Consider the following 24,347-nt stretch of genomic DNA (forward strand, 5'->3'; position numbering starts at 1 on the left):
TCTTACTTGTTAATTGAATGTTGAAGCAAACTTGTATGAAATGAAACTTACATATTCACTGATAGTATATGGATGATCGATACCATTTACTCTTTCGGACATTAATAACGCTTTTTGCTGCATGGCTAAAGCTTCTGCATGATCACCCATTATATAGTTTAATCGAGCCAACATTCGCAAACACTGAGCAATTTCAGGATGCATTGCCCCATAAACATTATTCAAAAGGTTCAATGCTTCGTTTATCAATTCGTAACCCTCTTTGAGGTAACCCTGTTGTATTTTGGTCTGCCCTGTTGTATAGAAATTATATGCATCACTTGCCTATAAGAAAAATCAAAAATTATTTTAATTTTTTTTAAATGAGCTTATGTTGTCTATAAATTCAAAAATATGACTTAAACATGTTTTTAAACAAATCTTACTCTTGGATTGATATGCTTGACTATGGGGAAAATATTAAGTATATCTTCTTCAAAAAATGTTAATTTATTCTTAGTATCAAAAGAATATTCTCTCAGCAGGATCTGAATACCCGTTTTAAGACTAAACGATCTGGAACCAAACAAAATGAACAATAAATATTTTACCAATCAAGAACTATGTTCTTTATATCACTCTGCGATACACAATTGTATTCTAACGAAAAGAGTCACAATTGAGAAATTGAAAATTTGAAATTTTATAAAATTACCTGAGCAATGATATTTTTTGTAGGGCATAAGTCTCCACAGTAGAATCTATATTGTCAGTCTTGAGCTCCCAATCGTAATAGGCCTTCAATTCACTACGAAGTTGTATCCACAATGATTTTGGAGTAAGAGACGCCCATTCGTTGTTACCATCTGCTAGTAAAGTGTTTAGACGACCCTTTCTTTTACCATTTTGTTTTCTCCTTTTTGATGTTTTACTCTGCATCTAAATCATAGAAAATGTATGGGTAAAAAGTTAATACAACAAAACAAACGAGATCAAAAACAAACATTGAACCATTATATTAGATTCTACAAGGATTGTCCAAAAATGCCAAAGCAAGTGCGAACCAATGAGTCTAATGTGGTATCCACTAATTAGAGCACCCATCCAGTCCTGTCTGATTGACTAAACGTAGAAGTGTGGCCTTCTTCCTGGCCATGCGATGAATATGTTTATTCAACCTGCAATGATAAGTGGAACGGCTTACGTTCATCCTAATGGCCATTCGGTCTTACTGAAGTTTAAGTGAATAAGATGCATTCCTCCCTGGCCAAGCGATCTTCTCCTCATTGCACTTGTTACAGAATACCCGAATATCCAAACAAAAAAAAAAAAGAAGTTCTTATTTTCACTAACAATTTTAGACAAGATTTCTAAGCAATCCCACAACAGCTTGAAACAAACTCCAGGATTAATAGCTTGCAAAGCAGCCTGGCTAACTTTTAAGTCTTAAGGACTTGACAGCACAAATGTATAGCGCTTAGCTTCGCCTAAAAAAATGTAGCTAGCCTATGTAGAATAACCGAAATGTCAAACCTCAGTTTAAGCCCAGTTTTCCCCTACGTCATTACCACACTGAAACGCCTGTTCCTGGCGGCCACACCATATAAGTTAGATTATTAAAAAAAGTATGACATTGTATAAAATAAATCACCTCGTCCGATATCTGTTGAGGGTAGTGTGCTTGGCAAGATGAAAGGAAGCAATTCAAAAAATGGCTTACTGCTGCCGATAAACTCATCATTTCCGTACTCTGAAAAAAGAAAAAGAAAAAAGAATTCATTTGCTACAAAAGATAATTGATTCCGCGTTGCGTACAGCTCAACCGTAACACTACAACCGTCTGCCCCAATTACTGGAAAAAGACACCAGGTGTGTTTGAAGCAACATACCAGTATTCTATTTAAAAATTGTTTCTAGGTTCCAACCAACAACTTACACTGTAACCGCGTCCAAATATCATATTAATTATTAGTGATTTTTCCTTTCATTTAGATTTCTGAGAGGGAACAGAGCAAATATAAGACTCAAATTCGGCCGTTATCTTGAAAATCAGAAAAATAAATTTCCTTTTTCTTAATATTCTTTTTTTTTATAATTTTATTTTTTGATTATTTTTTTTAGGTGGCCTGGGAAGTTAACTTAAGTTTTTAAAATACTAATGCTAATACTAAATACTAATTTAAAATACTAAAATACTACGCCACCCGACGGATAGATTATTGCACTTATTTTCTTATACTCATGGGTCAATTAAATTGAATTTAATAATGAATACTGAACATAAATGTATCTAATGGATATTTCTTTGCTATAATAAAATTCAGCAACACATCTGATTTTAATAAATTTTATTTGGGATGCTGGTAATGAGAAACGGAAGCGATAAATTTTATAGATTTCCTTAAATATTCAAGATTGAATGAAATAATAAAAATGCTTTGGTCCAGAATTTCGATTTGTATTCACTACTAACATCATCACATTTGCAATACAATATTATAATTACGAACAACAGTAAAGATCATTTACCTGCATGTATATGTTGAATAAATGTTTTGCCGCTCTTGTAATTAATTCCGAAACAGCTATGCTGTGTAAGTATTCTAATTGCTTAATTTTCGATAGCATAGTAGTAATTTTTCCGAGGTAACGTATATTTATACCTCTTGAATGTAAATTTTCAGATAACATCATCCCATCCATGGGAGCTAACGAGTGATCTAATCGCTCTCTGATCTGCAAACACAACATTTTTGAAGATAAACATATTAGGAAAATAGTTCAACAAAGACTTAGAATTGTGTGAATCATATTGTTAATACATTTTTCTCTAAATTAAAAGTTTAAATTTATAAAGTATTCGAATGAATTTTAAGCAAAAAAACAAAGTAAAATTAAATGAAAAAAAAAGAAGATTAAATAGTAACTGTAAAAGAAACTAACAAAGCTTGGTATCTGGTTTGTGACAAGGAAGTCTGCAGCATCCTTCACCAACTGCCTCTGTTTTTTAAGAGAATCAGGATTGTCTATTTTGTCAACATGTCTTACTCCTGGTGAGTAAACATCAGGATTGAACCTTATATCAAATTCAGTTTCTTTCAAAGAACCAACTGCAGAAGCTGCCCTTTTAACTATTTCTTTAGTGCTCTCTTCAACTGTAGTGTGAAATATAAATATATTATTAAATGGTTTTCATTCAAGCTAAACACACACATAATTTTCGTTTTCATAGGAAACAATTTTCACCTTTTCTTAATTTATTAAACGAAAAACTCAACATTACTAACTTAGCAATGAAACCTGTAGATACATTTAAATAAACCAAAACTTTTTGAACTTAATTAAGACGAAAAGAATAAATAATTTGTTTTCTAATAGGATTTTCTCCAACTTAAACCAATATTTTAATTTTGATTTAAATGGGAATCACTTTAACATAACTAATTTTTGAATTGTAAAATTTCATTCAAATACAAGTACTTTGAACTATTTTCAAAACTAGATTAGAACTGATTCTAATTGATAGCCGCAATACCTTGAATTGGTAAATCTTGTTTGATTGGCATCATCACCAGGAAGTAAGGATCAGTTTCATTAAAGCATAATCTAGCTTTTTATACGCAACAAATTGTTAGAACGACGCAGCTTGATTTACTACATCTATTGAGCATGATTTTTTTGAAATGTTGGGGTAAGAACCAACTAATGACAGACTGTATTTGCATTATATAGCTTTGGATCAAATTGTATTGGGTGGAGAGAGCGATATAACTCTCTGCTCTAATAAAAATCAGCTATACAAAGTACGTAAGCAACACCTTTCAATGAGAAGGGGCACAACAACATTTTGATTCGTTCGAGGTAACATTGGCTACTTCCACTTTTGATACACGAATGCGCCCATTCGCGAAGTGGTTATACGCTCAAAATACACGATTAAAATTCTTCTTCTGCATAAAGGAGGGAAGTTAATATAATTTTATCAAGCTTTAAATCCATACTAGTACCAACCACCATTAATAAGGGAAATATACTAACATTCCTGTTTATCCCCACTGGTTATTGAATCTGTAATACTCTCGACTATTTTCTTAGCTTCAGCATGTTCCATTGGCGACTCTTGAGTCATTTTTTCCTCTTCATCTTTCATCTCTCTAATTTTCTCATCTTCCACTTCAGATTTTTCATCTTTCTGTTCCTATTAAATAGATCTTAAATTATTATTGTAATTAAACAAGTTTATTGAGGATTTACTTTTTATTAATTTACCTTTTCTTCAAGAACACTGTTTGAAATAACAGATTGAGCTTCCCTCTCTTTGTGCTTTTTGGCGCCAAGTTGTTGAAGATGAAAAGCAGCGTACTTTATGAACATCATATATCTTGATCTATTTAAAAAAATAAAAAAATCAATTTTGTATTCAATTTATTGCCAAAATATTAACATGAGTATGTAAAAAAACGTAGGGTAAGGATGTCATAAATCTTTTTGAATTAAAAAAAAAAACTAATCATGACTTTTTGTCACTGAATAGTCAAAAAAGAAATAAATATTCTATAACTATATTGTTGCCACTGCCTGAGATTTATATCGTTATTTAAACAGGGCGCTAAAAATGGCTTTCTACAAATTTGTTGACCTGTTCTACTTATCATTAGTAGAATTTAACACCCTTTTAGTTAATCCAAGCCCTCAGGAAGGTCATAGTTAAATATATCTTGGAATACAATGAAAACTTATATTTCTGGCGCCTCCCTCTCTTACCAGAAACTGATTTGTTAGCTAAGATAAAATGAAGCTTACTCAACAAAAGCATCAATTAACTCCTGGCGAAGGCAACATAGTTTATGTTTGTGTTCAATTGGAAAATTCAGCGACTTCACTTCTTTGCTCAGCTCTTCACCTTCAACTAAAATAAAAAAAAATACGTATTTGATACTTTCAATATTTCATGTTTTATGCACTATAACTTTTTAAAATATCCTTACGTTTCAAAAAGTTTACATCAGGTGGAAAAGTACGCAAAAGGTCCAGAATGTAGTGTCTACCGTCATTTCCAATTATCCCTTTACATTCCACACTGCTGCATAGTTCTATCTCTTCGTTTTTGTCATTAAGTACTTTATGTGGCAACATTTTTAATTGTTGAGCTGCATTGTTCAACTGTAGTATTTAAATGTAATGTTTATACAGAATTTGCTTATGAAAATTACTAGTAGTCAAATAAAATTTATTTTTTTTAAATAATTTCTAACCAAATCCATATATTTCGGGTGAGTTATAACTGTTTTTCCAAAATCTATAGAGCCATATACAACAGATTGTTCTTGTTCTCTTTCCAAAATGCCTGGTATAATAGACTGTGCCGTGACTCTATAACCTCTATAATCTATAACAACAGTGCCTAAAGTATAAAGACCAGGAATATCAACCGCACTGTAGACACGTACTCCCTGCAGATCGTTTCGCTAAACATAAAACAATGAATAATAATGCATGGAAGGCAACTAATCATTTAAACATTTTATTTTTAAATTTTTGAAAATAAGATATTTGAATGTCAAAAATTAATAAATATACTGTGTACTAAAAAGCTATTCTCATGTCACAACATGGGTAGTACAGGTACAGATGCTTAAAACCCAATAAAAAAATATCATAATTCAAGCGTACTTTGATTGAAAGATTCGATTACCAACGGTAGGAGAGTTAATAAAATTAAAATATAGGTTTTATCCTGTAATTCTGAAAGCAATATGTACGTGCTATAAATTGTCAGTTAACAACAGGACTATTTTTTGTATGGCAAGTAATGTAGTAAAGCACAATAATTATGATGATTACAAATAATTTTTTTTTACGAATAAAAACTGAAATGCCATGAGATGGTACTGACTGGTGCAATAAAAGCTGCTGCATCTCCTCCAAGTTCCTTGTAGTGATCTCTTACGTCGAAACCAAGAGAAAAGAATATATTATTCCAAATAAACATTTGCATTTTGGAGTCTTCTCCAGGGTTGATGGCCATCACATTGCCATCAATGACGGCAACTGCACCTCTGGTTGCTCCAGCTACAAAATCGCTATGTACCTAAAAGATAATTATAATTCTACAGTAAAAGTACCTAATTCATAAGAGAGTAAACTTCTCAATTGATAAAAATTAATACCTTGAATATAGCTCTTTCTCTAAGAAGTCGCTCAGGTAAATTTTTCCTAGGCAATTCTCTAGTGGTTTGCAATTCTTCATTCCAGTCCCTTGTTTGACCAGGTATATGTTCTTCATAGCCCAACTTTGAAGAAAATGCTATTAAAAAAATGAAGAATAAAATTTCATGAAGAGAAAATTTTATATTAATCATTTCGCTTTACTAAGAAAATTCAACCTGTACAGGATTTGGATACTCTAAAGAATGAGTTAAATGAAAAACAGATTAATGACACAGAAGAATAAAAACTAAGAGAAGAGGAAAAACTGTAGAACCTCGAATTCACCTAAGCGGATTATTTTGTCAACAAACCAACTGTACTGAATTAAAAGAAGTTTGCCTGAAAATTGATAAGACTATAGATCAATTTCTTCAATTTTGCCATATAAATAACGTGGCAGATGACAAGCCTTTCAAAGTCCGTATTGGAGACCGGGAGGCTTGGAGACGTGGACCCCCAGTTATGGGAGACTCGATGTGGTACACGGATGGCTCCAAGATGGGAGAGGGCGTAGCAGCAGGAGTGTACGGGGTGAAGCCGAAATGTAGCTTTTCGGTTAGCCTAGGAAAACTAGCTACAGTTTTTCAAGCTGAGCTAGCTGCAATTAGGTTCTGCACTACCGAGATTAAAGGGCGAGGAATTATTAATTCCAAGGTCGTAATTTTCTCGGATAGTCAGGCTGCTCTACGGGCAATTAGTTCCTACCAGGTCAACTCAAGGCTGGTCTGGGACTGTCTGGGTGCCCTGAAGGAAATTAGTGACCAAAATAAGGTCTTTCTGGTTTGGGTACCTGTTCATTCAGGATATAAAGGAAACGAAGTGGCAGATTTATTGGCCCGGGAAGGCTCTGCGGGACACTTCGTTGGCCCGGAGCCCTGTTTTGGGGTTTCGAAGTGTGTCAAGACTGCGGCCATTAATTTGTGGGTGCAGAGTAGGTCTCAGGAGTGGTGGCTCGCCACCACTGGACAGAGACAGGCGAAGGAGTTCATCAGAGGCTATTCGCCGAGGCTGACTGCAGAATTAATCCGTCAAGGCCGGGGGGCTATAAGGATAATTGTAGGCTTATTAACTGGCCACTGCAGACTCAGAAAACACATGCATCGCATGGGCCTGGCAGATGACAGCCTTTGTAGGTTCTGCCAGGAAGAAGAGGAAACTGCACTGCACGTGTTGTGTCAGTGCGAGGGGCTTGTATGGCTAAGGATGTTACTTCTCGGGGAGGAAAAACCAAGGCCGGAGAGCTTTACCCAGGAGTCACTCTCCAGAATTAAGAGTCTAATTAAACAGACGGGTCTGGAGGGTGAGCTCTAAAGTCGGGGAGCCACAATAGATCCAAAGGGGTCGCAGTGGCGTAGGCCTTGAGGCCGCCCTAATTTAATTTAATCTAATCTAATCTAACGTGGCAGATTTAAAAATTGAAAGATTTAATTGTACGTTTTTTAATGTCTAAAAACTGTACTATTTTATTATTCGAAACGTTTTTAGAATATAATAAGATCATTATAAAAAAATATTATCTTATTACCTACTCTTAAAAACTCCTTTCAACAGTGTCCCACGAAATCGGATATTTTATTTATACCTATGTGAAATTTATACATATACAATCAAGTTATAACATAATTATAAACGTAAACGATGGTATTAAGGATTGGTTGATGTGTGGAGGAATTTTCTGATTTCTTTTATAGTCACATAAGTCTCAAACAAAGTTCTTTTTGTCCTCCCATTATTTCACTTTTTTTAAGTGATATAGTAGATGAAATTGTAATTTAGTGATTTGTTTTTAATGAATGTGAACATCCGTACACTGTATATGATAAGTGGAGAAAAGAATTATGCCGTTAAAAAAGGTTTCTGAAGCTTAATACATTTTAAAAACTTCATTTATAGTTCATGAACGTTAAGGAGGACACTAGAAGTTTTTTTTCTTTAGACAAAATTAGGAGTTCAAAAATCTATCGTCATATATCCACATTCAAAGTTAATCGCATCGTATTATTGCAACAAAAGAATTCTCACAGAGCAATAAATATACTAACTATCTTCAGCTCTTATAGCATCAACTGTATGGTCTATCTGAGGAGAAGCCCAAGCATAAAGCTGATATGGTGTGGCGACCCTTTCAAATGGATGTCTCAGAGTCCTTTTCTTCTGTAAAGTGGTGAAGTTTCTTTTAAACGATGGGCTTAACTGATTCAATAATTCAATCAACGAATGACATAAATGATTAGGTGTCGCTGGCTTTGGATTAAAATCTTCTTCAGTTGATCTGTAAAGAAAAGAAATTTTTTGAAATATTCAAAGAATTGCGATAAATTCTTAGAGAATGATTTTTTTTAAAGACATGCTTAGATTATTTGTATACTTATGCTCTTCAGCTCAATATTAAAATAAATTGTAAAACAAATATTGCTTACTGATTAAGAAAGAAACCCCTCGTACAACCTGTGATATGATAATGTTTATCTTCCATCGTAACTACATACAAATACATTAGATCTCCATGCATTTTTCTGAAACCTGGAGGTGGATTCCAACCTGAAGTAGTCAATACCTAAGAAACAAATAGTACATTTCAATTCTACAAGATATTTATTTAAATTACATTATTTTTAACAGATAAGGAAATAGCTAATATTTAGAACAACGTAGATTTTAGAATGGATACCGAGCCCCCTTCGTATTTGTTCTAATCCTCAATTTTCAACCTCAAGGAAGAAACGGATTATTATTGTGTCGGAATGACAGAAAAAGTTAGATGTTAAGGACGCCAGGAACATACACCAAAGAAGCTTGATTAAAGTAGACCATCTTCATGGTAGAGAAGACCTCTTAAAGGAGCCTCACCAACTTAGTTTCTGAAAAATTTTCTTTCAGAAGGTCTTTCTTGAAGGTCAAACCAACCAATACGTCAATCCGCTCTCCGAAAAAAAGGTCATGCAAATTATATGAAGCAAGACATCACAAAGAATTTCCTTCTACAGGTAACCAACAGTGATGCAAAAAAACAAAATAGAAAGCCTGATATTTTAATATTTCCTGTTTTATAGATCTGTAGCCCACTTACAGCAAACAATTCAAGCGACATTATTAATTTGCAAATCGTGAAAAAGAGGGAGAAAGAAAAACAGCAATATGCAAAACGAAAACTAGTCTTTTTGTTTTCCGCGCTTGGTTTCCACCATTCAATTCCTACGGGAATATCACATAAATATAAAAAAAGCTTAACTTCTTTCTTGGATTTTGGGTCTATACGGGATCCCAGTCTAACAAAAAACATGCAAAATTCACACATAAAGATATACGAGTTGAATTTACAAGTGCCACAATTTGGGGTTCAGCACAACCATAGGCAACTTTAGAATAATTATATTTAATAATTTTTTACATAAACACTGACACGAAAGAGAGCCACCATATATCTTTTAGGCCACAGAAAATTTAATTAATCAAAAAATAATTCCCAATAAAATCTACTCATTAACACGAACAGTACACTTAAAAAACGGTGTGAGAAAAAGAGAACGATTTCAAAAGTAGCATTTAAAAAAAAAAAAAAATCCTTAGTTTCTGTCAAAACTTCATTTTAGATGATCTCTAAATTTGGAATATCTGGAGGAAATACGCTCTTCCTCTTCCAACTGTGCGCAAAAATTTAACTTACGAAGCGCCGTAAATAATTGTAAATATCTAAAATTATAATTACATCTAAAATGATAAAACTGGGATAACAACTTTATTCTAACAACAAATTTCAAGGTCCAAATGAGTTTTTAAATACACGAAGTTCAGAGGAAATCTCAAACAAGAGAAGAATATGATGCTTTTTGTGACTTTTCGTTTAGGAGAAAAATTTGTAAACAACAGTCGCACATTCAGAGACAAATTTCTTAATAACTATAGATATATAAAAAAAAAATGTGTGAGCTTGGATTTGCAAGCTAATTTGATATTATTTCATTTCCAGCAGCAATAATCATATGTGTACATTGTAAGAATTTAAATTTCCAGTAGAAATAATAATAATATAAACATATGGTATTTAAGGACAGCAATCCATTAGTATAAGTTTTAAATGCCGGGCATTATTTTAATTATTGTGTTCAACGCGTTCTTAATAAATGCTTAACTGATTTAAATTTAATGACTTGAAAAAAAGTGTTTTGTAATTTACTTGCTACAAGTAGCATTAAAAAAGAAATATTTAAAAATGCCAGACTTAGTAGAACAAATGTATTGCTCCCAGCAAATTACTGTGCCACCAAATCTACCAACAATTCTAAAAAAATATGCTAAAGCAGCAATTAGAACTCAGCCACGAGATCTGTTAGTATGGTCAGCATATTACTTTAAAGCTCTAACCTACGGCATTCCTTTGCCAGTCAAAGATAGATTAGAATATCCACCAGTAAAAACAATATCAGGATTATCTCCTGGCTTCATTAAAATCCTAATAAATCAATTAGGAAATGATGCCATTAAAGTTGATAAAACCCTAGTAATTGATTACTGGGCTGGAGTCTGCCTTTGTAGAGATGCACTGGAAGAAATTTTCGAAGTAGGAGGTTTTGGTGCACAAATAAACTGGCTTAAATTTATAGCAATTTGTACAGGTTACCTGGAAACTTGTCTAACACGTACAATGTTACTGCTGTGCGAACTGTTAACTGAAGAACCGCCAGGAGGTTCAGCACATCTTCCGGTCGGAAAATTTCTTTACCTATACAAGTTTCTAGCTAGATTAGAATGTGGGCCGGAAGAACCGAAGAAGCCTTTATCTCCCAATTTTTTACAGGATACATCATCTGTACCTGAGATTTCACCCATCGAAACAATATCAATCAGTGACGAAGATAAAACAAGTGGCTCGAAATTATCTTGGCAAAGCGTATTAAAACGAATGGGAAGGAGAGAATCGGATAAATCTATTGCAACACTCGATCTAGACAAGGAATACAACAAAGACGATACTTTGTCAAGAGGCATTGCTTGGAAACAAATAAATGAATATGGAGAGAGTTCACAAACAAGCGAAATTAGTTTAAGTGACAATATGGATTCAAATATGGGATTGCAGGTGTTTGAGTGTCATCAAGACAAACTGAAAAGAAAAAAAGTACACCACATTGAAGAAGATTTAGAAAATCAAGAATCTGAAGATGAGGATGTGAAAAAGAAAGAAATAAAAGGTACAGAAGATGACCAAACTTTTAAAAGTGCCCATGAGGTAAATAAGACTAAAGAAGAAACAAGCCTTCTTAGAGAAGTTGGTGAAAGATCACTCAATGAAATGTTGGAGCACATGCAGGACTATGAAGTTACACAAAATATTAAAGAAGCAGCAGAGGATAGCGATGAGGAAATTATTAAATCAGTGTCGTCACTTACATTCGACGATCTGAAGCCTGCTTCTTCTAATTTCCAAAAATGCACCCTCACGCCTCCAACAACAACGGAAACGTCTCACAGATTTGGCGGAGAGGATAAGGAACAAGACAAAGATAATGAATTGAAAGTACTGCTGAAACGTGATTCTTCCACTATTCTAATCCCAACACCTCCAAGGAAAGTCGATGAATATAAAAATTCTATAGAAGATATTAGAGAGCTCGAAGAAGAAGAAGATAAACTATCTTACGGAGAACCATTAGGAAAAAGAGTTGCAATCTCTTTATTCGATGTCCGCGTACCCGTTTTACATGTTCCAACTCTTATGAAAGTAGAGGAAAAAGAAGTTCCAAAGAAAGTGATTTTGGAACAAAAGTGGGTTCCTATTCCTGGTATTGGCCCTAAAGTGTCGGAAGAGCAAATAACAAAAGTAAAATTAAAATTTTATTGATTATTATTATTTGATATGTATTTGAGGCGCTTCAACATCTGCGGTTATTGACGCCTTAAATTTTATTTTTACTATATAAATTTTTTCCTTTCTCGAACTTATATAATCTTACAAAAACTACAAAAGGTTCAATACTGCTTTTCACCAGATATTTTGGCATTTAGGTCCCCAGAATTCGAATTGTAGTTATATATATATATATATATATGAGAGAAAAGCACTATATGCGTTTACTTAGGGGATCTGACAATAACTTACAATGGAAACCGCTTAACTACCTAATCTAATACTACTCTAGTCTTTACAGGATTGTTTTCTTATTTTTTTGAGGTTTTCTCGATAAGGCTCCAAATATTTTCCTTAAACTTGTACTCAATTGGATCACGTGAAACTACTTCAATTCCAAATAATTCACATAAATGATTTTTTTTTTTTTAAACAATTCCTGGACTGCTAAGTTCCGTAGGTTTTTGTTTTGCTTTCTATATATGTATTTGTTAAAAGCCAATCAAAATCCAGATCTTTAAGCCACGAGCACATTAAATAATCATACAATGACACAGCAGTTTTGCTTTACCGCAGGGAGAGTTGAATATTTCCTACGGATATTCCAGCCAAGCTGCACAAACAATACCCTGGACGCCGTATGAACCTTAAAGAACTGAAAATTTTCATGTTAATATTTAAATATTTCTTACAGGTTGAAGAATATTTGAAAGAATGTGCTCTAAAACAAGGTGGCGCAGTAATGCCAAGGAACATAAGGCATTTTCTATGTCCTCCCTTAGAACCAATATGAAAAATATACATAATTGTATCAATACAAAAAAAGGGTTTTTTATTGATTTAAAAACCTAACATACTAATTAAGTATACTAGAACTGTGGAGTTCAAGCTTAACATAGAAACTAATTCCGGGACAATATAACGAGGCTAGTGGAAGTAACGACGTTTCTTTAAACAGCTAAATATAGATTTATGTAGTAAAAGTTGTGAGGTTATGAATATTAAAACTGTCCGGTAGGACAGTTGTATAAGGGTTGACCATCAAAAACTGCACGAAAAAGCGTAACGTTGAAAAACACCCAACTTTGACAATTTTTTTCTCTTTTTCTATAACAGATAAAATTCCCAAATTTTCTTTAAATCTTACTCCAAACCCTCCTTTATAACTGTAATTTTTTTGCAACCACCCAGATTTAATAGGTTTCGAGAAAAAAGTTGCCGAAAATGAGCAAAAACGGCTTTTTCAAAAAATGTTCTTGTTCTTGTTGTTGTTCTTGTTGTTGTTCTTGTTGTTGTTGTTACCTTTTTTGTAAACAACGTAGCGCCTAAACGCGTGAACCAATTTTCATGAATGAGGTGTCATTCGATTCGGAATTTTATGTAGATGTGCCTTTTGGGGGTCTCGATGCTGTACATCGAATGGGAGAGGAGTTAGCCCCCTTTATGTAAGGCCCCCTCCAAAATTATTATTACTAATTACTCTGTAAATCTTGGCCCGATTTTGATAAAATTTGGTAGGGTGATAGGGTTAGGGCTCCCCTACGTAACATTAAAGCGACGATCAGCTCTAACACTTTTTAAGGGGAAGTATAGCAATCGTTTCAAATTATCGTCACGTGAACCGATTTTCATGAATGAAGTGTCATTCGAATCGAAATTTTGTACAGATTTGCACTTTAAAAGTCTCGACGCCGTGCCTCATAAGGAGGGGAGTTTGCCCCACCCAAATAAGACCCTTTCTAAAACTATTATCACCAATATTTCTATAACGCTTAGTCCGATTTTGATAAAATTCAGCCCGAATAAGTGGTTAAAGCTCCTCTACGTGGCTGTGAAGTGCCATCTTGCTCTTACACCTACTAAGAGGAAGTACTGCAATCGTTTAAATTATCAATGAGTGAACCGATTTAAATCAATGAATTGTCGTTCGATTAAAAAATCTTTCCTCTTTGCCTTTTAGGGAGAAGTACTGCAATCGTAGTTTATTTTTCTTACTCCTCTTAAAAGGAAGTACTGAAATCGCAGTTTAATTTTGCTATTTACGTACAAATACCTTCCTATGTTATTCAAAACGCTTTTTCAAAAAAATTGTTATTGAGGATGGTTTGGGGGAACGCAACTATAATCATTCTATAAAAAGATCTCTCCAGTGGTAGTTACGGTTCCGACTTAACACCTTCTCAGGTTATAATGATAGAATTGCTTATTCCAAATTTTAAAAAAATCTGTTAAGAAGATATGTAACTTTGTAAAATAGACAAAAAGGAAAATCTATCCAAAAGGTACAAAAATCTCCTTAACAAAAACTTACAGTTTAAAATGTTAAGTATAAGGGTTGATTAAACGCCAAAAGGTACACAAATCAGCGAGTACCCAACATTTCATTAATACTTCATTAATAGTCAAGTAATTCTACTACATTAATTTTCATTAATAAGTTATTTTTTAGAATTTATTAGATGTCACAGACCCTTATGCTGGCCACTTCATTTATAATATTTTTTTGTTATAATTATGATAAATCACATATATACGTACATGCATGTTAATGTAGAAAAAGACAAAGTTAGAGTAGGCTACTGTCTTGAATTCGTCTTACCGAAATATTCGTGAGCACAAATAATACTCAGATAATAACAAGTAGATTATTCAACAACAATTATTCATTTCTCAATTGTAATTTAATTTAGTCCCTCTAATTTTTGCTTATAGTAAAATCCTGGAATAATTAGCTGTCCTAAAAATATGCATATCTTATTTACTTTATATTACATATATACAACATTGTGGGAAGAACACCTAGATTGAGAATGTAATTGAAGAAAACTATATTATTTGCGATAAAGCCAGATAATTATTACCTATTATTATAAACGTTTGACTACTTCATAAAATGACAATTACTTTAATCAAAGAATGAACTTAAACCGACGATTTTTATTTAAAAATAAAAATAAATAAATAAAATAAAATCATTAATGTAAGTTTTTTATAAAAAAAAAGTTTTGAATTTTTTAGCCTCATATTTTTTTTTCTTTTTAACCTGTAATTAATAGTTTGATTATTATAAATAACTAGATATTACAGTCAATCTACAGTGCTACTTGAACATATATTTTGTAGACGAAAATGGCCAGCATAAGGGTCTGTGACATCTAATAAATTCTAAAAAATAACTTATTAATGAAAATTAATGTAGTAGAATTACTTGACTATTAATGAAGTATTAATGAAATGTTGGGTACTCGCTGATTTGTGTACCTTTTGGCGTTTAATCAACCCTTATACTTAACATTTTAAACTGTAAGTTTTTGTTAAGGAGTAATGAATATAATTATTATCACTATTTGTCTCTGAGTATGAATAAGCCATTTGAAGCTTCACTGTGCCATACTAGCTAAATAATAATAACAATTAAATTTATTTATTTATTTATTTTTTTTAATTGTGCCGGGCTCCTTCGCGGCATGCCGGTTAAAACTCCCCTCCCCCCTACTATGTAGCATGGATTCGCTGTATTCAGCACTACAATAGGCTTGGCCTCAGTCCTGTCCCTACTCAGAAGACCCTGCTCATTCTATATTCCATGTCCCTTTTTTTGGAGGCGAGTACTTCTCTTACAAACCAAGCCACTAGCGACCAATTCGTTCTGCAAATTATCATCATCTCTACCAGCATCTCAGGAGTCAACCACCCTACTATCCAAATCTCTTCTGGGGCGATGATCTCACCTTTCACACATAAAGAAGTTGTGATAGGCATCGTCTCTCACTCCCGGAAGTAATAATAAAAATAATAATAGGCGCTAATATCCTACGATAACTACAAAGATTAGTCAAATATTTAAAAGATAAGTCGAATATAGGACTAAAATCTAGTACCGTATTTGAGACACCACTCATTCACAACTAGTCGAACAATAACTTTAAGTGGAATCAACCGAAGTTCTTTCAAGTTAACCTATTAAAAATTAATATCTTGAAGCTTATCTGCAGGCAACTTGAATAATTAATCCGTCATAAGGTAAAGTGGGAAACTTTTCCACTATAATATAAAAGGGATGAGATGATCGGATGTTTCCTTACATCACAGTGCAGTAACAAACGTTTTTGTGACAAACACAAAATCAACTTACTAAAACTAAAACCAATCAGCATATCAGTGTGTCAGCACTTGCACCTGGAATGCTTATTTTAAAGGCAGATTGTTACGATTATAGACTTAAAAAAAAGAGTAAGATTCACTTGTAGTTAACATGACATATTCTGAAATTCATCTAAAGAAGGCAGGTGGAAACTCCATCGGTAAACAACCATATTATAGACTTACAGTGACTCCCATTAATATTGGGACACCTATTACAAAATGATTTAAAAGGAAAATGAAAACAACATACAAAAGTTTGGGATTTTTTTTTTTTTAATAACATTAGCAACATCTGTAGAAATTATATATAAGTATAACTCAATGAAATTCCAAACTGTTAGGTAGCACTTTTTGAAAAAGTGTAAAATAAGGCTCTCAAAAATATTGGGACACCAGAAGTGCTAGTGTTTAAACGTTCAATATTAAAATCTCATACTATTTAATATTTGGTTGGTAATAATTTAATAATTGCTTTTTGACTTAAAACAGCCCTCAAACGATCAGGCAAGGATGAAACAAGTTTTTTGGTTAATTCAGGTGGTGTTTTTTTTTCCATTCTTCCAGGAAACATCGTTTTAATTCATTTTTGTTAGATATTACTCGTTTGCTTAAAGCACTGGCTAAATATTGCCATAAATGTTCAATGGGATTAGGATCTGGTGACTGCGGAGAGGTTTGGAAAACTTTTCGGCAATTATATAACAGTCACTGGCGTATCACCCAAGCCGTAGGTTTGGGGTCGTTATCTTGGTAGAATTTAAAAGACCCTAAAACACCCAATTTTTTGGCACTTTTTCCAAATTATTTTTTAATATATTACTATAAACTATTTTGTCCAACATTCCATCAATAAACACTAATTCTCCAAATCCTGATGCGGACATCCAGCCCCAAACCATAACTGACCCACCTCCACCCGGAGGTGGAGCTTTAAAACCCTTTAATGTTGGCTGTAAATTCTTCTATTCGAGCTCAGCATTCGCTTTCCTCCAGCCCATAACCCATCCATCTGACTGAAAAACATTAAATTTTGATTCATCGCTAGAATATATCATTCCAAAAGTTACTATTTCCATTAAAACATTTTTCGGCAAATTTCACTCTCTTAACACGATTTATCTTACTGACAAAAGGATTCTTCCAGGCTATTCTACCATGATAGTCGAGTTTTCTTAGCACTCTCCGAACAGTTTCTGCCCCTTTTTTGCTTTCTAAACATGTCAAAAATTTCACATTGAAGTTTTGGAGCACTAAGTCGGTGATCTTTTTTAATTCTTTTAATATATAACGCTGCTCTCTGCTGCTCTCTCTCAGAGAGCAGTTGAGGACGGCCTTTTTGTGGGGTTGAAACAATTCTTTTTTCTTTTTGGTAACGCTGAATGATGTTCCACGCATTAGATTTTTTAGGTCCGATCAGTTTTTCTGTCCCTCTAACACTTTTTTTTTTGTCTTTGTGCATAGAAATTGCAATTTTTCTTTGTTCAATCGTTGTATTTGTATTTTTGCGCGACATGTTACACCTGGCTTGATTAATATAAACTAATTTAATTATTAATTTCATATTGAATATATGCTTAAGGTAAATATTTACAAATTGTATAAATATTCGGGCAAAACCTTGGACAAACTATAAATTATAATAGTGTCCCAATATTTATGAGAGGTAGAATTTGCACTTATTATAATATATATATTTTTTGATCTACCAAAACATTTTTATGTAATTATTTAAATAGTTTTTATTTAATTAATAGTAATTATAAAATGAAATGAATTTATAAAAATTTGAATAAATGGGTGCCACTTTTAATTTTCGTCAATTTTTAACTTCTGTATGTACTGTCCCAATATTAATGGGAGTCACTGTATGTAGAGTTTTTAAGGTCATAGTTCACCTATACCTAATTGTAACAATAAATAACAAATATAGAATAGTAAATTCTTTATTAAATAAAAAAAATCACTTACTTTGAGACATTGAGGCCCTTTTTGTTCCTTAGCCATAGGTTGTAAAGGAAGCAGTGGAGGTCTTTCCTTGCTGTTAGGCATAATATAATCTGGCGGTGTGCAATCTACACTATCTGCTCGATTTTTCTTCTTTTCTAAAAACAAAAAAATTTAATTCAAGTAAAACATATCAATAAAGTACTTATTTAAGATTCAAAAATCTATTAGAAAATTACCCATTATATCTCCTTGGGTAATTATATTCAAAAAAGAAAGTGATGAACAATCCACTCCATTATATGAATCTGCAGGATCCAACGATTTGAGTAAATCTCTAACATGTCTCACATGTATACGAGCTTCTCGCATGGTATATGGTTCTTCTACGACCTACGACAAAATTGATTGAAATTTACCTTAATTAAGGTTAAGTAAGATTTTATTAAATAAATTTTAGATAAATGAGAACTACATATTTCTGTGTGTATGGTTTCTCTATGACTACCAAAAAATTGGTTGAGTCTTGAAGAAATCACTAAACAGGTTTAGTAAGTAATAAACCATTTACATTTAAAATAACTAAACAGGATATTTCCAGAGGTGACTTTGGACAGCAATAGGCAAACTGCTTTAAGCGATAGCAATTTAAAGTTCATTTTGCCATTAACCCTAACCTAAATAGCTCAACTGATGAAAATTGAAATATGCATTTTTATCAATAGAAATGCTAATTGATTTAGGTCATAAGATATTATACTCAGAAAAAAAAAACAATTTCAGATGTTACTGTATTAAAAAATAAAATAAATAATCAGAAATTGAAAATTAGTTTTTATTGAATAACTGCAAATTCCTATTTATTGCAAAACATACAAAAGTAAAATGTATTAAAGTTAAGTAAATACAAAGCATAGAGAAATCGAGAAATTCAGTTTAGTTTTAAGGCAAACTTGCAGCGAACATTAGAGCGGTAAAAACAAAGAACTTCAAAATAGCCATCTAATAAACAACTAAAGTCATCTGTTCATGACTTAGATTGAGAGCAGTTAATGAAGCCGCTGGGCAAGCAGTCAGCAGCTAGGTAAAATCTTGCAGTTCCATCGAATACACTATCTATCCGAGTTCTTTACAGTTCGGGCCAATGGGCAGTTCCTGTTAGCACTTCATCATTATAATTCCTGTCTTTTATCGTGCCCGTTTAATTTTGTTTAACCCTTTTTTGAACGAGATGGACTCAGCTTTGCTAGTAAGAAACATTTAATGGAAATGTTTTCACAATGGGAATTGGATAACCCTTTCTTTAGAGTTGTTGGAGTTCCCGCAGGCAACCCAGCCTAACAACATTCAAACTATAACAGAGACTGCAGAACCAGATAACCAGAGAGGGATTAATAAATATATTGTAAAACTCAACTCAATCCAATCCAAGATGTAACCAATGCCAAAGAATAATGAAAGTGTGTACCTACTTTAATAACAGATCCTTCTTTCAGCCCTTCAATATTTTTGAGCTCAGCAAAGTTGTCCAATGTATTGCCATCTAATTGCAAAGAAAAACAGGTCCTATGGCATGTTTCTTCTCTATCGATTAACAACTGATGTATCTCTTGTACTAGTTCCATACTAGATACCTGTAAATTATCACAATTTATCGATGAAAATGACTTTCTCCTTTTCCATCAAAAAGGAGAGAAACTTTATATAATTTCAAAAATAACAATTTAATTACCTGAATATCAAATGCCTCGGTGCCTGGACTAACGATTTTCACCATGAATCCCATTTCTTGAATGAAAACAACTTCAGCCTCTTCTTTCTTATCGCTGCAGTTTTTCTCACTAGTTTCCATTTCTCCTTTCTCAACAATGCTTTCATCTTCATCCTTATTAAACATTAAAATCTTTACATTCAAATAAGTTCAATTCCGATTTGTAAACATTTAATAGTTTAATAAATCATTTCTACTACACTAAGCTGGAATTGGCTGGCGGCATTGATTTTTCTTACGGAGGAAAAATCAGTAAAAATTAACCAAAATCGGATCACAAGAAATGCAGTTTTGTAAGAGATTATATAAAACATTATTAAAAAGAGTCGCTACACTGCAGAAAGAAGGAATCGTCCAATTTACTTGGAGCACCTTCTGTGACTTTTTTTCAATTAAAAATAATCTATGACGTTTATATAATTGAGTGATAAAAAGGAACACAAAAAAAAACACTATAGTCAATAATAACATTAATTAATGTTTCTTTCAATTATGATATGATAGTATTTTTTACTTCAACTATTTATGAACTATTTCAACACTTTGAGAATTTGTCATCAAATTACATTCTATTAGTATTTTAGTAATAATAATCAAACCATCAAAATAATAATAATCATCATTCTTTCTTAAGATATATAATATTTATAATATACATAAACTAACTACTGGCGTAAATTAGTAGAATAATAATCAATTAAAAAACAAAATAATTAAAAAAGGAAAAGAAAAACAGGAGTAATCTTAAGGAAGAGAAAAAAAGTATTAATTTAAGTGAAAATACATTCCTTTATAGGCAAATCATTATTTAATTCTGGTTGAATAATTAATAAATTACATAATTTGATTCAAGATATCTTCCCAACATTTCGAAAGTAAGAACAATAAACTTCCTATTACAAGTCAAGTACTTCTTCTTTTGTACCACATAAAAGTAACAAGAACTTCTTTCCCTGAATTATATTTTAAAAATAGGCATCATTATAAACATAACTGACCTTATTATTTGCGGATTTCTGGTCCAATTTTGTCGTGGTATTGTCACTCTCTGGCACCGTACCATTCAATTTAATTTCACAATGTCCATTCATTGAAGGATTGTCTGTTTTTTCAAGATTTTCTTTTAGGGTTTCGTTTTCAACTGCAAAAATATAATTTCAATTAAAATTGTATTATTAATTAATGAAACACGAAAGCTGTTTGATTTGCATCTTTAAACGTGCTGTTGATTATTATACAAAATATAAAGGTGTACACACAATTATGTTATTCTTTAAACTCACGATAACTGTAATTAGATGAGTCAAATAATATTTTAACCTATAAATTCTATAAATATAGAATAAATCTGAAAATATTTATCCGTTTTCATTGTTTTTTCGTTCTTATAATTTAGATTGGATTCGAAAAGGGCCTTCAAACATGACTATTAAAATCTCAAAAGATTTAAGGAAGTAACCAGAAGTTTTAACAATTATAAATGCGTTCATTATCCTCACAGATACTAAGTTAAAATTAAGTATGTTTAATGAAGTACTTTGGCAGGAGTCGAAACCTCTGTTACTAACAGGTCTCTCTTTCCTGGCACCACAAAGTGATACATGAGCACACCAAATCATACTAATATTTCCATGGTATTTTCTCAGAATATACTTTCTAATGATATAATCCCACTTCTTGATAATAAGTGGCCTTCCCGTTTAAAAAGATGTTATTAGAGAGATCAATTTCATGACAGCCTTTTCCTCAGCACATCTTTAGCAAACTTTTCGAATGACATATAGGATCAGCTGGCTGTCTGGCCCTCCTCTTCAGCACGATCAAAAGTTCCATTCAGTTAAGAAACTAATAGATTAAGGATCATGCATCTTCGGTAATGCATGATTGATGGAGAAAATTACGGTTCCGATATTATTTTAACGCCGCCACATCTGCGGTACAAATGCAACTGCATATCCAGCTGAAAAAAAAATCGAGATATATTTCCCTGAGCTGATTAACTTCCCAATCGGTGGCCTCTGCAAATATCAGAACCAATAACTGATCTGAAAACAAACCTTCAATTGCAAATGACTGAAATACTAAGCAATCACTTTTATTTTACGCATTTTTAAGGAAAAAATAATTTTAAGTCAGAAGAGCACAGATTACGTTCTAAAAGTGAAACTATAATAGTTCGAACTTCGAGCAACTCTGCAAGTGGAAAGCAAAATATTATCATTTAAGTTATTTTGTTATTCTGAAGTTTGAAATTACTTGGATCTCTGATGCCTGAAAATAATAAATTTGCACCAGCAAAAATTCTTCGATTATGAATATGTATGCGTTGAGGTTTGATTTTTATTTTAAAATATTTATCTATGATACAATTTTAGACTGCGATATTGATCTGTTTTTATGATCAAATCTTAACTCAGTTGATTGCTTATTCGATCACTAATTTGTGTAACTTTTTAAGTATTTAATAATAATTTATACATATTTTTTGGGGAAGTTTAGAATATACGATTTATTTTTCAAAACAAAATAAATCTTCCCTGCAGATGACCATAGAAGAAGCCAAAAAATTACCAAAAATTATAATAAAATAAAGTTGCAAGAGATGAAAACATAGTTTCACAAAGTTGTTTTTCATGCATTACACGAACAGAAAAACAAATAATTCAACAAAAAAAAGTATAATAATATTTAAAAGCAATGAATCACTTCCAACAAATAATTTCGTTTCTTTCGTTATATAATAACAATAATTTAGAACTTTTACCAATAGAACAATAAAAGTAATAAACCTAATCTGGTATCCAAAGCTTTTATATTAGCTGAACACATTCTTTTAAGCAATTATTTTGCAGGATTTAACGCCACAATGCACTAATAAAAACACAGATCGATGGATGAAAAAATAAATTATTAAAAGAATAAAATAAAAAAATAATAAAAAGCAAAAAATATTCTGACCGGTAAAAAACAGTACTAAAAGTAAAATGAAAGGGCTACGAGAGAGGAAACCTAAAGGGGGGAGGAGAGCGTATTTTCAAAAATAGATTTGGGACATCTTCATCCAGCATTATTTTTAGACTTACACACACAACAAAACTTTACCGTCAGTCATTACCTAACTTTCTTACTTACTGTTACCTTTCCTAAATAGTTAACAATAATGTCAAGATTTAAAACAGAGAATTTAAAACAATCCACATGCATATGAATTCACTTTTTTTTCTTTTTTTTTTGTATAAATTATGATATTTACTTTTGTTAACTACTTCATATGATAACAACCAATAGTTCAAAGGACTCATCAGATCCACGTGCCCACTTTATGCTTGTTAAAATAGCACAACTTCCTCAATTGATGTGAAGCAGAAAGCAAACTCTTTGCTTTAACAAAGTTTGTAGGGCTCGTCTACCCAACAAACACCAGCAGCCAACTCGGTAACAAGACATGAATGAAATTAGAAATAAAAATTCATAATTCATTTATTTTTTTCTGTTTGCGGGAAATGTTTTGAAGATGTGGACGAGTTTTTACTATTACAAATTCCAGTTCTAGTCAATTTTCTCAATTTTAATGAACATTTTGGCTAGTCATTTTTTCGTTTTTAATTAATGGTGCAAAGGTAGAAAGTTTAGTTAGGGGATGGACTTTATGAAGATAAAGAATTTACACGAGCTACCTTGAAAACAATTCAACATACCCGTGCGTTAATTAACTTAAATGTTGACTTAAATTAAAAAAATTAACACTTGTGCATCCAGAGTTGATGCGGGCAGTACTACAATAAAATGTAGTGGATGTTGTGCATTTACGGAAGGTAAATCCGTTTACCAACGTTTCTGAAACTGAAAAATTCTACTAGCACATAAAAATCTTTCCACATCTCCCAGTAACAGTACAGAAATATCTTAGCAAAAAAGAAAAGAAGTCAACCTACAATGGCTACCAAATCGGAATGGAGTTCTGAGTAAAAAGAACGTTGAGGCTGGCAAGCAACATCAAATGCCATTAGCTAGGCCCACCCTACGCCAATGCAAATCGTAAAGCGATAAATCATGGTCATATGAAAGTAAGAAAGTATGAATCCTGTGAAAATAGATGCATAGATAAAAAATTAGAAAAGTTGTCAGTCATAAAGGGAATGAAGGTACCCTCCATTTTAGGTCTAACACTAGACGTCAATCGAAAAACAAATAATTAGTCACTTCCTTTGTAGACTCTTTATGGATTTACAACATAACCGTCGGAAATGTGCTGTCAATTGTCTTTAGAGCTGTTTGGAAGGATAGTTACGGCCATATTCTTTTGAATGGAAGTTTCAAGTTCGATAAGTTCGCTAAACCTATACGATTACATATCAAATACCTCTGTCGGTCTTCTTTGCTTAAAGTAAGCGGCGAGTCAAGGTAATTTATTATTCTTATTGTTGATGGTTATATGGCGATTCCACA

General features: G+C 32.5%; 2 protein-coding genes across 3 annotated transcripts in view; one reads left to right on the forward strand and one right to left on the reverse strand.

Moving 5' to 3' along the window:
- The window catches only part of clu (clustered mitochondria protein homolog), a 35,236-nt gene that overhangs the window by 3,724 nt on the left and 7,165 nt on the right, over positions 1-24,347 (reverse strand). For both annotated transcript variants that reach the window (XM_074125655.1, XM_074125656.1), the window contains exons 2-21: positions 20,897-21,039; positions 19,860-20,012; positions 19,600-19,761; positions 18,367-18,520; positions 18,152-18,285; positions 8,610-8,746; positions 8,232-8,461; positions 6,150-6,286; positions 5,876-6,070; positions 5,235-5,447; positions 4,968-5,142; positions 4,783-4,888; positions 4,249-4,366; positions 4,018-4,177; positions 2,923-3,134; positions 2,509-2,715; positions 1,631-1,729; positions 695-918; positions 426-555; positions 52-324 (exon numbers count right to left, since the gene is read on the reverse strand). In XM_074125655.1, coding sequence (XP_073981756.1) covers positions 52-324; positions 426-555; positions 695-918; positions 1,631-1,729; positions 2,509-2,715; positions 2,923-3,134; positions 4,018-4,177; positions 4,249-4,366; positions 4,783-4,888; positions 4,968-5,142; positions 5,235-5,447; positions 5,876-6,070; positions 6,150-6,286; positions 8,232-8,461; positions 8,610-8,746; positions 18,152-18,285; positions 18,367-18,520; positions 19,600-19,761; positions 19,860-20,012; positions 20,897-21,039 — 3,362 coding nt within the window. The remainder of the gene's footprint in view (positions 1-51; positions 325-425; positions 556-694; positions 919-1,630; positions 1,730-2,508; positions 2,716-2,922; positions 3,135-4,017; positions 4,178-4,248; positions 4,367-4,782; positions 4,889-4,967; positions 5,143-5,234; positions 5,448-5,875; positions 6,071-6,149; positions 6,287-8,231; positions 8,462-8,609; positions 8,747-18,151; positions 18,286-18,366; positions 18,521-19,599; positions 19,762-19,859; positions 20,013-20,896; positions 21,040-24,347) is intronic.
- On the forward strand, positions 9,659-12,892 carry LOC141452996 (uncharacterized). Its single transcript, XM_074125658.1, has 2 exons — positions 9,659-12,010; positions 12,732-12,892. Exons 1-2 carry the CDS (start codon positions 10,403-10,405, stop codon positions 12,828-12,830), a joined length of 1,707 nt encoding a protein of 568 aa, XP_073981759.1. The 5' UTR covers positions 9,659-10,402; the 3' UTR covers positions 12,831-12,892.

Source organism: Rhodnius prolixus, unplaced genomic scaffold, assembly GCF_049639745.1.
Source record: "Rhodnius prolixus isolate KJV_2025 unplaced genomic scaffold, Rpr scaffold_3, whole genome shotgun sequence".
NCBI classification, from domain to species: Eukaryota; Metazoa; Arthropoda; class Insecta; order Hemiptera; family Reduviidae; genus Rhodnius; species Rhodnius prolixus.